This window comes from Silurus aristotelis (assembly GCF_946808225.1).
Source record: "Silurus aristotelis genome assembly, chromosome: 3".
NCBI lineage: Eukaryota > Metazoa > Chordata > Actinopteri > Siluriformes > Siluridae > Silurus > Silurus aristotelis.
In genome coordinates, this window is record NC_139576.1 from 36,034,338 (window position 1) to 36,049,154 (window position 14,817).

The 14,817-nt window shown below is 40.9% G+C and overlaps 2 protein-coding genes across 3 annotated transcripts in view; one reads left to right on the forward strand and one right to left on the reverse strand.

Moving 5' to 3' along the window:
• Nucleotides 1–281: 281 nt before the first annotated feature.
• On the reverse strand, nt 282–9,265 carry map3k19 (mitogen-activated protein kinase kinase kinase 19; the record flags this gene model as incomplete). 2 transcript variants are annotated; one of them, XM_083537229.1, is made up of 14 exons in its annotated part: nt 282–720; nt 845–1,542; nt 2,154–2,255; nt 2,353–4,233; nt 4,316–4,347; nt 4,424–4,677; nt 5,045–5,108; nt 6,138–6,192; nt 6,298–6,404; nt 6,812–6,927; nt 7,162–7,322; nt 7,604–7,795; nt 8,620–8,820; nt 9,101–9,265. In XM_083537229.1, the coding sequence occupies 13 exons, from the start codon at nt 8,785–8,787 to the stop codon at nt 618–620; spliced, it is 3,933 nt and encodes a 1,310-aa protein (XP_083393355.1). In that variant the 3' UTR covers nt 282–617. The 2 variants fall into 2 exon arrangements, with proteins under 2 accessions (XP_083393355.1, XP_083393354.1); XM_083537228.1 differs by lacking the exon at nt 9,101–9,265 and having other exon boundaries at nt 6,138–6,404; nt 8,620–8,787.
• kif5c (kinesin family member 5C) overlaps nt 6,197–14,817 on the forward strand; it is a 38,610-nt gene continuing 29,989 nt past the window's right edge. Inside the window, exons 1-3 of the mRNA XM_083537232.1 lie at nt 6,197–6,550; nt 6,728–10,260; nt 10,329–11,102. Coding sequence (XP_083393358.1) covers nt 10,977–11,102 — 126 coding nt within the window. The 5' untranslated portion in view covers nt 6,197–6,550; nt 6,728–10,260; nt 10,329–10,976. The remainder of the gene's footprint in view (nt 6,551–6,727; nt 10,261–10,328; nt 11,103–14,817) is intronic.

Genomic DNA, 14,817 nt, shown 5'->3' on the forward strand with positions numbered 1-14,817 from the left:
CTTCAGCCTCAGTTTTTATTCAGCGCATTTCCCGCATTGCTTCACTCGGCCATTTCAAGGACTTTACAAGACGGTCTTTTTGCTGCTTTCTCGTGTACCCTGTGTGCATATTTGGCATCCGATCCGAACTCCGTTTTAAACTCGTTTTGATTGGCGCTTGGTGTATCTACTCGGCACGAACATACAGTTCAGCGTCAGTTCAACAGCAAGCAGAACGTTTACAGAGAAATAAATGATGGGTAAAACTTCTGTCTTATATAAAGTATATTAAAAGTCTAATATTTATTGTACGATTGTTTATTATAGAAACAAAATAGTTAGCATTAGGAGGATCAGAATCTGGCCTACATACATCAACACACATGTACAACGTGAAACACATTGGCACGTGTTCATTTAAACATCGATCTTTACATTTATGGCGTTTGGAAGACCCCTTTTATCCAGAACCACTTGTACAACTGAACAGTGGTTTAAGGGCCTTACTCGGGGGGGCTCTGCTCAAGGGCTGAGCAGAGTTACAGCTTGGTGGTGCTGGGATTTGAACTCACGACCTTCTGAGCAACATCTCAACCATTAAGCTACCACCACCTTCAGGAGGAGTCTTTCCGACAAGATTACTGGTGAAGGATTGAAGACTTGTTAGTCGTAGACTGTCGGAGGTAAAACACAAACGGATGCTGTAATAAATCTGCTGCTGATGGTCTCTGTTTCTGGTCACTGCAAAAACAAAACAAAAATTATTCATCTAGAAAAGAAAAACTCTTTAATTTGATTCATTATTGTTGCTAATTTTGGTCCTAAATCGCTTTGGAGGTCAGATGTGTTTGAAAAGGGCACTTACTTGATCAAACATTCTTGGACAAACCCTTTAGCATCTTCCGAGAAGACATCAGGTAACGAAGGCATTAAACCCTTTTTGGCTCCAATATAGAAAAGGGCTGCCATCTTGCCCATATGTGCCAATGGTGGCTTTCCCGTGGCCATCTCAAACACCGTGCACCCAATGCTCCAGATGTCTGATTTCTTACCATGGCCAGACTCATTAATCACCTCCGGAGCCATCCAGTACGGTGTCCCATGCACAGACGTTAAGAAATCGCTCCGGCTTCTGCTGTGCGTCAAACAGTTAAGGCGACGAGCGCAGCCGAAATCGATCAACTTGATTATTCCGCTGGGCATCAGCATGATATTGTTCCCTTTCAAGTCCCTATGGATGACTCTGTTGTCATGAAGGTAAACCACGCCTTCTAAAATCTGCCGCGTATATAGGGCAAACACCTTCTCGGGTAACGGTCCAAAGCGATTCAGAACATTGGAGATGGAGCCTCCAGGGACATATTCCATCAAAATGCTAATAACGTTGCCGGAAAGAGCGGTGCCCAGGAAGCCCACAATGTTTTGATGATTAAGGTTCTTCAGAAGGTCTACCTCTCGCTCCAGCCGATCATACTCCTTCTCTGCCGTCTCCGAATTGGAGACATCCAGCGTCACCTGTTTGACTGCAATCAGCTGGCCCTCACTCGAGAGTCCGCAGTACACCTGCAAACATCAACAAAGGGAGTGGTGGAATTTCAGTTCATCCCTCTATTACAGGTAGGTCCAGAGTTACGATGCGTTCCGATGACTCCATAGAAAATATCGTAAGTCGAGACATGCGTGACATTGCCTAACCTACCCAGGAGTTTTAAAGAATAGTGATTAGTATGGTGTATTATATTGTAATTTGTTAATAATTTTGGGGTACATAATTTAGCAAAACAGCAATTTACATTATTGTAATGTTTAAACATCAAAGTATATATATATGTTTGTGGCAGCAGGAACGTGGACGAGCACTGGTTCGTAAGTGGAGAGCAGAGCTGGATGAACTGAGCGGTAAGAACCACACCAGTAGCTGATGAGACGTCCGACTGCGATAAACACAAGCTAAAATTGGGCTTTGAAACAAAATTTGCGCTCTCTAACACGCCGACAACTGACTTCTGTGGACCGCTAGCGAGATAAGGTATCTTAAAGGCGGGAGATGTGTGCATCTGGTAACGTCCCAACATATTGTACTGCATATACACTGTATGCCTGGCGCACAAGGATGTTTTTACTCAGGGACCACCTGTATTTTTTACTAATCACTGCCAAAATATTATACTTACAGTTCCGTACGCCCCTCTGCCCAGAATTTCTCCTTTTGTCCATGTGATTGTATCATCAACACTGGACTTCTCAGTACGAAGCAGATTGTTCAACGGAGTAACCTGTTAGAGAATAAGGAAAGGTCAATTTTTTACGAATTAGAGTACAGGTTTAACTCTTATTAGCTGTTTATTATTTGTGCACCTCGTTTAAAATTACCTTGAATTTTTCTGGAGCGTCGTTTGTCCATTCTGGATTTTTCGGTTCCCCCTCTTTTTCTTCCAACGAAATCAATTCTTCTGCCAAACGTCTCAGCAAGTCGTCTGTAACGGGTCCCTCGCCCACTTCATCGAAAAACCTCTTGTATACGGGGGACTTTGTCCTGTTGCCTGTCCACGTGTTGATCAAGGGTTGTGACGAGAGCTGAACTGCATCAGAGTCCCCAGTTTCACTTGAGAATAATTCATGCCTTTCATTAATATGCTCGTCTGTTTTTAGTTGTAAGAGCATGCTATGATGGGGTCCTCTGTGTGACTGAAATGAGCTGGATAAACCTCCTGGATGATTATGGAAGGAAATATTTTTTAAAGTTTCTAAAGTAACTTCTCTGATCATTGATAGGATCGGACTATGTTCAGTCTGTGCTAGTAAGTCCGACTCGTGCCTCTGATCATCTTTAGTGGTAAGAAGTTGATGCTTTCTTGTCGGGTTGTTTCCCTCAGAGCCGAGAATTTCCCTGGCACTATTTTGCCTTGAATCATGGCTTTGTGGATCAGTTGGTGGGACTTCTTTCCTCTTGCGGTGTTTCCCTTTGGAAATTGTGCCCTTCTTTCTGTCATGCCTCCGCCTGTTATTCTCTGCAGGTTTTGGAGCTCTATGTTGTCCACTCAGTTGCCTCTTAACTTGAGGAGCAGAGTACACCAGCTTGGGCCTGTCGACAGAACTACCTGCTCTGAGGTTTTCGTATAATGGGGTGGCAAACATTTCAAAAATAGCTGGTCCTTCATCTGAGTGATGAATTTCCAGAAACATGTCTCTATAACTCACATGGTCCAGAGATGATTTGGTTCTTTGTGTCCCTGAAATTCCAGGCCTTTTTGCTTGCTTGCTTGTTTTCCTCGTGTCCCGATTGACAAGTTGCCCTTGACTTTGGGGTTTGTTTGAGATCTTTTTTGCTCCACACAGCCTTCCTTCCTGCATAGACTCTGGAGTCCTTTTGTGTTTCGATGGTGCATCCTTAAGTTTGGGTCTAGGTTTTAGAGGTGCCATGTTTGACAGATCCGCTTCGTTGTTCTTGCCAGTAATATTTTCGATGAGGCAACTGTCTTCGATTCTAACTTGGGACAATTGTTTCCTTCTGGATTTTTTTGCAAAATTTCGTCTCGCATTTGTTCGGTCCAAGATGTTAAATGTTTGGGCAGTGTGAGGAGGTTTGCATTGTATTTTACCAGCTCTGGTTGTCTTTCTGGCTTTGCTGGTTTCTGCTTTAGTGGGATGCAATGTGATATTCACAGGAGAGATACGGGGCTCGGTTGGAACAAAAGATCCATCTTCAGGTGCAGGTTTGCCCTCTGGAACAGTCTCATTTGTTTCAAGTTCATTTGCAAGAGACCCGATTATTTCCACACCATTGTTCTCACAGCTATCCAGATTCCTCAATGTTTTAGAGTTGTGCATCATCTGGGCCTCAAGTTTTTGATGCCTCATGAATGGAGGTTTGGGACTATTTGATGTCACATGTTCTGTAATCCCAGAATTGATCAGTTGTACAGATAAAGCGGGCAGTAAGGCTGTATATGGTTCTCTTTCAAAGTTCCCAAACATCTGCCCTGTTTCCTGAGGACCATTCTTTTCCTCTTCATCAAGAGAGCTTTGACTGCTGTAGCTGCTCTCCTCACTTCCCCTTCCCTTGCCTTTTACACCTCTGGAGCTCAGATGGAAGAAACTCTCTCTCTTTTCCTTGGAGCCAAAAGATAAAAGGCTGGTTAGCTTAGGAGTCGATGGACACTGGAAGTTTGAAAGCATGCGCCCTTCTTGGTACTCTTGGGCGAGTGGAGCCAAATGTTTTGGAGTGCGTAGGCAAGGAACAGGAAGTAGATCCTGAATGGTAGAATATATAAAAGGTAAGTTTGCAAAAAATCATCATCTAAGGAATTGCAAGACCAGTAGGAACTCAACTTACCCTTTGTCCATCAGCCTCGCTGATACTGAGCCCTGTAATTTATTGCAAAATTATCATCACTTGTATAAATTAACCACTTCGGTTATGGTGAACATTTCTGACACTTACTGTTCTGAATATTGGTCCGTACTTGTAGTAGAAAGTTTGCATCAAGGAGGCCCAGGCTTGGAGCAGCCTGGTTAAGTGGAGACAAATATGGAACTGGATGGATCCCAAGAATTTCTTGAGTCTTTTCTGTGACTTTGGTCATGGGAGGGATTGGTATTAAGGAGGTTTTCATTCTATTATCAGAGGTTGGAAACAAGATCCCACCTTTGCTCCAACTTTTATTCCTTTCCCTCAGACTTGGTAATGATGTCCACCTAGGAAAACCAGGACATTTGTATTTTGCATTCAAAATCAGACAGTTTGAAAATGCATAGTGAGACTATTTCTCTGTCCTCCCTCGGTCTTGTTCTGGGATAATGGGATGACCTGGAAACATAGTCTTATGCTGACAGCTGGTTGAACCTGTAACAGTATTCCTCTGTGCAGTCTTTGTGTAGAAATTGGAGCAATACACTAGAATGTGAGTGGACCAAGAGGCTTTTTTCCCCAAGCATATAGTGGCTCGGGGTCACAGGTGCAGCTCTTTTTACGGCTGTTTGTCCTAATTAGTAAGCGTTTCCTCACCACCAAGTGGCTAATTCTGATTGTTTGAATGCTAAGTATGTTGGTCAGCTGGCTCACCTAGTTGCCTTGCTGTGGGTCTTGGGCTCCATAGTACTTTGAAAGCACAAGGGAATGATCTTATCTGCGGACACAAAAAGTCAGGTCGCACAGACTCAAGCAGTATTTTGCTAAAACAAGCCCTGAGGATAAACTTGCAAATCCATAATTGACGCAGGTTAAATACGCATCTTTGCAAGAAGTGCATTAGCTCTAAAGACATAGTAATCATTCGTTATTATATTCGCTGTTCTGGCTTTAAGTTTGATGTTCTTAAATAATTTTTAACAAGTCTTAATTTTTAATGCTTAAGCAGCACTTTTTGTTTTGTTTCTGTGGTGGTGTTAGTTCTTTCTTTCGCGAGTCTAAATATAATTCGCTGTATTATGACTACAAATGAGACCAACAGCCAATCAGCTTTTTGTTATTTGTTTTGTCTCTCTCGTATTGTACCACAGACGTAAAACGAATTTTAGTTTTTCGATACTACTAAGTGCAAGTTTATCGATACTTAGCTTGTTTGGTTTTGGTTATGGCCGGTTGCTGTGTGTGTTTTTGATGTAAAATAGATAGTAAATTTCCTTCTTACTGGTCTTAAAAATCTTAAATTTGACTTTGTGAAACCTGCAGAAACACTGTATCTAGTAAATTGGATTAGAATAAAACCTTACCCCTGCTGCCTTCCTTGACCGGAAATCCAAAACAATGTGCTATGATCCGATGACTTTTATATTTTTTTCCCAAGAATTATTTCCCATCTGGAAGCTTGGTGTCTCCTAATCTTGCATTGTGTATCGTATGGGTCTGAGATCACTTGACTGTTTTGTGTTAAGTGACTCTGCTTAGTCGGACCCACCCCTTCCATTGTCAGTGTTGCTTTGTGGGATGGGCCAGACTTGTGAGTATCAGTGTGTGTTGACAGAGACAGGCTGGAGTGTTTAATTCAACAGAGAGTGATGCCTCAGGGGGTAGTGTGTGTGTGTGTGGGGAGGGGGACAGAGGACAGAGCACTACTGTATTTCCTTAAACGCTTCGCAGGTGGAGCTTTGGCCTGTTGTCATGTATTTGGCTCTCGGAGGGATACAGGGATTGTTTTAAAATGAGGCTAGCTCACCTTGCTGGAAAGAATTGTGGTCTTCTTGGACCGCAAGATACGGATCCTTTCCATCCTGCGAACAAGATCCTTTACACATTATCCATTCTATGCCCTTCCTGACCCTTTGACTTTTATAAGCAAATTTAAATTTCGGTGCACTAAGGTGCAGATGTCTTACCCTCACATTAGCCAGCGTCGAGAACATGACTGGAGAGGAAATGCTCTGTGAATTATGATCGTGTTTTACCGGAAAATGAGACTCCAGCATCTCCTTTGCGGGCTCCTCTTTAAAATAACAACGCAAAATGTAGCATGAGTCAGCAAGAAAGCCTTTTAGCAAGCATTTACAGGAATCGAAACGTAGAACTGCTAATAAATTTTGCTCTGAGGTGGTGTTAAAAAGTTTGGAGACGAGCTTTATTTACAAGGATGTACTTTATTTATTTATGTTTACAGACTGTCGACTTTGAAATATACTCCCGGCGCTTTTGCCACTTCAGGAATACGTTCCGGAAGTATTCTTTTGGAAGCGCGCCAAACAAATTCTGCGGTTTGCGCCGGACCTCCGCAATCCATGATGAAATCGCAGGTGGTCAGAATAACACCAGTTAGCACTATTAGTCATGAAACTTTTTGATACCACCTCGGTTAGCATTTTTTTTTCTTTTCTTCCAGAAAGCAGCTAATCTCACCTGACCGAGTTTGATGTTTCAGAATGATCCGGAACAACTCGTGTTTGATTGCGCTCTTGATCTGAGACACATAGGTGAGAACAGTGTAGCTCTTTCGGTCTCGGATGTCCACGTTTCTGAAGCAACATGTGATTGGAGGATTTATTGTTAGCAAACTTGTCTTTAGATCACAGTCGCAGTTTTGGCAGATTCTTAGAGCGACTGGTATTTCCCAGCGTCTCAATTACTACTTAGACTGCTAGCTCCACATCTTTGCTAATGCTAAAAAATTCTGTATTCATTCAGCTTAGGCTTAAACCCATTTGGAGAAAGTGTGTTATAAACCAAATGGAATAAATCGGTTTCCTTACGCAGACTGATCCAGCAGTGTCTTCACTACTTCTATGGGATCATAGTTCCATCCCATGGTGCCTTGAAACCCTTCAAACAGATCCACATCCCGTACTGCCAGCATCAATGGGGTCAACCCGTTCTGGTTCTGGATGTTCAAATCTACAGAGTTGGTCTCGGACTGCAAGACAAAGGCAAATCTGTTCTATCAGATAGAAGGCACATTTATTATTTACACTTAATTCCGGTTGCATCAACAGCTTGGTTTCTGTTACCTTCCATTGATACACATGTAACACCACTAGCTATGGGTTGATGGAGCATTTCCTTTAGCATAATTACAGATGGCCAATGTTCCAATCTTGTGCTTTATTGTGTGCCAGTAAATAAATGGATCTGAATGGGGTGTCAGGTTTCCCGCCTGCCAAATGGTAAATGAAAGTCAGAGACCGGTCTGCTTACCAGCAGGCGCTGTAGGGCGCAGATATCCCCTCTCCAGGCGACCTCTAAGAGCTGAGCACGATGGGTTAAAGGTCTCAACATGGCAGCCAACAGCTCCTTCTGGAGGTCTGGATGGCTGACATGCAGCGCTGTTCGGTTGCTGTGGTCACACAGGGTTGCATCTGCGCCCCGTTCCAAAAGGAAACGCATTGCCTGCGTCCAAACAAATATAATAACAACTTCTTTTGCATTCAACTGTAAGTGACTGTCAAGTATAGATTTTGCCATTACATAATGATATGCGACTCGAGAGCCTTCCTCCCTATGGACCCTGCACTGTTGGAGGAAGTCATTTGCTTGTTTTGACTCTCAGGTCTAAGAGATCTTGGTGATGTAAACAAGTGAGGTCATTCTTTTTTCATCATTCTTTATGCCCATTATTGACCTATTGGTCAAATTAGTGGTTGTAAACAACAGTTTCTTTTGACCTCCTTTAATTAAAAATCTCCAGAATAACCCAAAGAATGCCATCATCAAGCAATCCTATTTATACACTATATTGGCAAAAGTTTGCGGACACCTGGTCATAAGCAGCGCTTTTCGAGTATCGCATTCTGCATTTAGATTCTCTCATTTAAGGAGTTTAAATCCCAGCAACACCAATATAAGCCCCCACTGGGTCCTTGAGTAAGGCCCTTAACCCTCAACAGCTCACAATTTATAAGTTACTCTGGATAAGTGTATCTGTCAAGTGGTATACATGTAAAAGCAACTGTATATTGTACCATAAATTTCCTTTACTTGGAAGAACTTGGACAGAGCCCTGACCTTCTCAACCCCACTGAACAACACCTGGTACTGAAATGAACACAAATCCCTGAAGCCCTGCTCCAAAATTCAGTGGAAATCCTGAAGACTGGAGATTATTATAAAAGGAAAATTGTAGAAGGTGTTTTTCAACAAATTCATCACACCTTTCTACAAAATCCCTAAAGTTCTCATTTACTACAAAGTTTCATTACAGCAAAATCGCCTACCAGGTCAAGGCCCATTTGACAGGCACTGATGAGAGGAGTGGAGCCCTGGGTATTGTAAGGCTGGTCCAGTTCTTCCCAGGAGTAAAGTCCATCTTCCAGACCTTGAATCACTGCTTCCAAGTCCCCCTTCAACAGCAGATCTACGACACTTCTTTCCTCCGTCTCCATGCTGTAGTCCTAGGAATCGGATTCACCTGCATGCTAAGGTGGAACGAAGGGTTTTGCTTTTTTTTTTTCTCTCTCCATTGTTTTAATGGTGTGCATGTTATTCTGCTCTTCTGCCAATCATTGAGTCTTAATAAGAAAAAATCTGTTCTTGGACACGAATGCGTGTATTTGTCCAATCACGGTTCGAGTTAATCACCTCGGCACGACGCGTTCCAGAGGATTAATGAGTAACTCTTATTGCATTGTGCTCTACTTTCTTAAATCAACCCAGACCTAGATCCTTTATATCTAAAACAAAAACCTTTTTACTCACCCATCAATCCAGGTTCTCACCAGCTGTAGATGCAGAAGCATAACCAATATAGACTATGGAGCGCAGAAATTGTCATGTCAGCATTCGTCTGTGTATATATATATATATATATTTTTGAAGCGTTATTAGTCTTCATTGTTTCTGGGTGCTTGTTTTGCCCTGCTTGAGTTTACAGCCTGTTCCTATGGAGACGGTGGGGCTGGAGATCAACAACGAGCCGAACGTTCAGCTCGGATTCAGGCTCACGGCTGCTTTTGTGCTGATATTTATGTATATTTTTTTTCCCCAGTAGACTTTCAGGGTAGGTTTTGGGGTATAGATCAAGTAGCTTTCTAGATGTTTTTCTATATATTTTATTCTCTAATTTCTTTTCTTGTTTTAGTAGACTATTTTGTGATAAAACTTACATTAATTATTAGGAAAGCTTTTTTTTTCTTCTTCCCCTCTCTAATCCTTCGCTCCATATCATCAATATCATGCTCTCTAATGCGTAACACTTTTGGACTCCAGGCACCACAAGTAAATGATAAACAAAAGTGAAAACACCACGTGATTTGAATGTGAATAAACCTGATACCTCTTTAGAGCTACCTCTGTTTACTGCTTTATCCTGATCCTGAGTCCCAAAGAAAATGAAATCCAAGTCCCTATGGACCCTATATGAACAAATATTGGGAATATTTGTGGTTCTTCCCTCAAGCTCCATGAACATATGCTTTACATGTGTTGGAGTGGAAGATCTCCCGCTATAGAGCTCTGACCTCAGCCTTACTGAACAGCTTTGGGATTAATTTGTACGACAGCCCAGGCCTCCTGACTTTATGTAAGAATGAGCACCAATCTCCGCAAAATCTAGAGGAACATCTTCGTGGAAGAGTGTAGGTTATTGTAACAGCAAATAGTACCTAGGGATGTTCCAAAAAAACAAACAAATAAAAGCTCCTACACCGATGTTCACCAATTTTGTCCATATTTGATTAAACAGACATGATTGAAGTGGACCAATTGTTATGTTGATGGTCTTTTGGCTCCTCCTACTGGTAAAAGAGTGCAAGAACATGTTATTTATTTATTGTAGAGTATAATGTATAATGTAATGTAGATAATGAATTATGAATTAGTGTGAAGTCCTGAGCATGGAGAGCAGCACATTTTTCCTTGTGTCTATTCGAGTTTTATTATGTAGAGAGCATCAGCATTATGGTGATAGGGCTAGAAAAATGTTTAGGTTTTTATATATATATATATAATATTATAAACACCATGAAATATATTTATTTGCATTTTCAAGGGCCCAATGGTGGCAGCATGGCAGTTATTATGGAACCAGTTTCTGACCTTCTGATCAATAAGGTAGACTCACAATTATAGGGGTCAAGCTTCCTGCCCCATCCAGTCCCATATCACACCTAGGGTTTCCAGGATAACCTCCAGATTTTTATTTCTTTGTCATCATGTCACGGGGGCGCTGCTGATAGTCCCCTGCTTGAGGAATACCGAATGCGCATGCGCGACAGGAGGCTTTAAAGGAGGAATGCTGAGTGGTGCTGATGCTGCGGTCAGTATTCGGTCACGGCGACCAACATCACGTTAGATCCAGAGCTTTAAACCCTTCTGGACGGATCCGATATCCGTGCGTGTCTGCTTTTGTCCCTGTCGATTGACAAACCTGAAGTGTCCTCGCAGATGGACAAATTCTTTTAATCAGCATCGACGGAAATTCAGACGCGACTTTTTTTTTTGCGTCTAAAATTCAGGAATGCGCGTCTGATCGGTGCACAGCAACAAGTTTGGGAACTTCCCGGGTCTTTACTCTGTGCTCTGCGGTTGTTTTATTCCTTCCATCACCTCCCTGTTTGTTCGGTTCGGGTCCGACATGGCGGACGCGGCGGAATGCGGAGTGAAAGTGATGTGCCGTTTCAGGCCACTGAACGAGTCGGAAATCAACAGAGGCGACAAATACATCCCGAAATTTAAAGGAGAGGACACTGTGGTTGTGTCGGTGAGTGTGTGAGCGCACTTTCATTTCACTCAACCGGTATAATGTTTCTCTTCCTGTAATAAAGAACATCTGGAATCAGTCCATTCGAATGGATGTGTTCCAAATGCCCTGTTATGATACTCTGTGTGGCTGAAAGATATTATTCTATGGAATGACCTGGTCAAAAATGTGGATGGTATAAAATAAAATAAATAGAAATAAATTAAAAAAATTGGACGAGGAGGGGAGGTTGGATAGGATGGTATGTTATGGTATAGTCAAAAGATTGGATTTTCTGTTATAATATGGCCAAAGTTTGTATAATATAATATGGTATTGTCAGTATATTGGATAGTATGGTATTGTATTGTATTGTATGGCACAGCCAAATATGGAATGATATGGTGTATTAATTCCAAATGTTTCGATTTTTTTTTATAGTAGGGTATGGAATAGTATGGTGTGGTATAATATAGAATGGTATGGAATAATAGGGTATGATATGGTATAGAATAGTATGGTATTGTATGGCATAGAATAGAATAGGAGGATATGTTAGGATATAGTATAGAATAGTATTGTATGGTATAGTAGGGTATGGTATGATATAGATTGGTATAGAATAGTATGGTATGGTATAGTAGGGTATGGTATGATATAGATTGGTATAGAATAGTATGGTATGGTATAGTAGGGTATGGTATGATATAGATTGGTATAGAATAGTATGGTATGGTATAGTAGGGTATGGTATGATATAGATTGGTATAGAATAGTATGGTATGTTATGATATCGATTGGTTTGGAATAGTATGGTATAGAATAGTATGGTATGTTATGGACAAAAATTTGTATGGTAGCTCACTTTCACATTACTTTCACATTTCTTTCAGCTCTTGTTTTACTGTCTTTGTGTTTATTTTGTGTTCATAAGAACATGTCTATAATAACTTGAAGTTGGACCTTTTGGTCCTTCAAGCCAACATTCCAGTTCATCCCAAAGATGTTTAGGAAATTGTATTCAGAGCTCTGTGCAGGACCTTCATTCAGGAGTTCGTGTACAGCCTTGTCTTTGTTTGTCAGGTTTCCAGTAAAATGCTAGAGTTCAAAAGCAGTCTTGTGCATCTGGGTTTTTAAAAGAACAGGTACAATTGGTGTCCACAGAGTTTTGGCCATTTTGTGTTTATAGTGTATAAAAACTTCAGTTGAGAGCTGCAGATAATTTTTTTCCTTCATGTCTAAGTGAGTGAATATACAGACAGTTCTGATATATTTTATTCGTCAGTCATATGGACACAAAGACGGCGCACACAAGCCGAAAGAAAAGTCACATCCAATCAGGTGCTTGTCACTATGCGGTCGGTGTTTGTCAGTCAGAACGGGCGGCGTTATGTTTCACAGCATCAATACGAACGCATTGAAAGAAAGGATCAGCGTTCATTTTATCCCTCGATTAGCGCTGGGCATTGCGGCGTTTTTATCCTTTTTTTTATTTCATTTCTACTCAAAAATTCCCATACAGACATAAAACATAAATAAATAAATAAATAAATAAATAAATAAATAAATAAATAAAACAATCTTAAAATGTAATAAAAAAAGTTGAATAAATAAATACAGACTGTATAATGTAATCATTTAGCATAAAATATGACTTTAAATAAAAAATTTGATTATTGATTGTTCATTTTATTCATTCGTTCATTAAGGTATTGATTTATTCATTTATTTTTATTGTTATATATAGAATTATTTTCATTATGTCTCTTTTTATTCATTAATTTTTGTCTCTTTTTCCACTCTTTTTTTTTTTTAGCTTTTATTATATTTTTTGTTCCTGAGGATACCTGAGTTTCCTGAACAGAACCTATAATGACGACATATTGTTCTTTTTTTATAATCCAATCTGCTCAGTCTAATCTAGTTCGTGTTGTTTAGTCCACGGTCTAATTTCATTTTAAGGCCAATGAGAATTTCCTGCTGAATTAGGTGAACTGATTATCGCAAACCATTTCCCTTATATACCTCTCTCTCTCTCTCTCTCTCTCGCTCTCTCTCTCTCGCTCTCTCTCTCTCTCTCTCTCTCTCTCTCTCTCGCTCTCTTTCTCTCTCTCTCTCTCTCTCTCTCTCTCTCTCTCTCTCTCTCTCTCTCTCTCGCTCTCTTTCTCTCTCTCTCTCTCTCTCTCTCTCTCTCGCTCTCTCGCTCTCTCGCTCTCTCTCTCTTGCTCTCTCTCTCTCTCTCTCTCTCTCTCTCTCTCTCTCTCTCTCTCTCTCTCTCTCTCTCTCTCTCTCTCTCCATGTTGCCATGTCATTATTTTATCACCAGCCTTCCTAATTCATGGAGTCTGTAACACTGTATAGACTAATATATATATACACAGTATATACCTTCCTTCTACCAATCCATCCATTCTTCTTTTATCTTCCTTCCTTCCTCTTTCTTTCCTTCTTTCTATCTATTTTATATACTTGTTTCTCCAAGGCACTTTTCTTTTTTCTTTCCTCTTCTCCATCCATCCATCCATCCATCCAATGACTACATCCAACCATCCATCCATCGATCCATCCAACGACTCCATCCATTAATTCATCTATCCAACGACTACATTCATCCAACAAATACATCCATCCATCCATCCATCTATCCATCCATCCAACAAATACATCTATCCATCCATCCAACGACTCCATCTATTAATTCATCTATCCAACGATTACATTCATCCAACAAATACATCCATCCATCCAACAAATACATCTATCCATCCATCCAACAACTCCATCCATCCCTACATTCAGCCTTCTTTCGTTCGATCCTCTTTTCTTTTTATCTTCCTTTTATCCTTGACCATCTTTCTACAAGACATGGGCAAAAGCTTTTGGACACCTCGCCATCAGATTTGTGCTTTTTGAACATCCCATTCCACGTTTCGTCCCCACTTTCTGTTATAATGACCTCCACTCTTCCGGGAAGATGTTCCACTAGATTGTCCTGATGATCATTCAGCCACAAGAGCGTTCATTATTACAAAAACAAAATTTCACAAAATTTCCTCAGAACAGTGGATGGGATACCCAAAGAGCACATTCCAGACTTATTCTGAGGTGTTCACAAACTTTTTGGTGTGTATAGATCTGTCCATCAGATGTTCACCAAGCTCTGGTTTATTAGTGAGTGTTATGAGGTGCTGAAGTGTTCTTTGTGTCCTGCTTTTCTGCCGGGTGGGTTTTAGTGATCTCGGGGGTGTTGGGGGTTTCATCACTACACTACATGCAATTAACATAACTGGAAATGTGGCTGTGGGGGGAGAAGGGGGGATGGTCTGATTTTCTCTTTCATCGTTTATGAAGGCTGGATTTAAGTGATGCCTGAGGGAAACGAGCTTAATGTATAATGCATGTTTCATAGGTTTGGTATGTTTTTTTCTGTCTGTATAAATGTTTGTGGAATCTGCTTTGTTTAGTGCATAATCCTAATGATAGAAATGATAGAAAGAGTCTTTACAGGATGGAGGGATGGGACGAATGTGTAAATAGGACCGAACCCGAATTATTTGTTAATTGATGATTTAACGATTGATGATAACAATAATAGTTCAATATTAACCCAAAAAGTGTGGAAATGCAGACGTTTATGGTTTTTCAGAAACAAGCACCTCCCTTAGCACCAATCACAGCGTTCACACTCGCCACAATCCGTAGCAACCGGCCTTGCTCAGTGCATCAGAAGTGGATG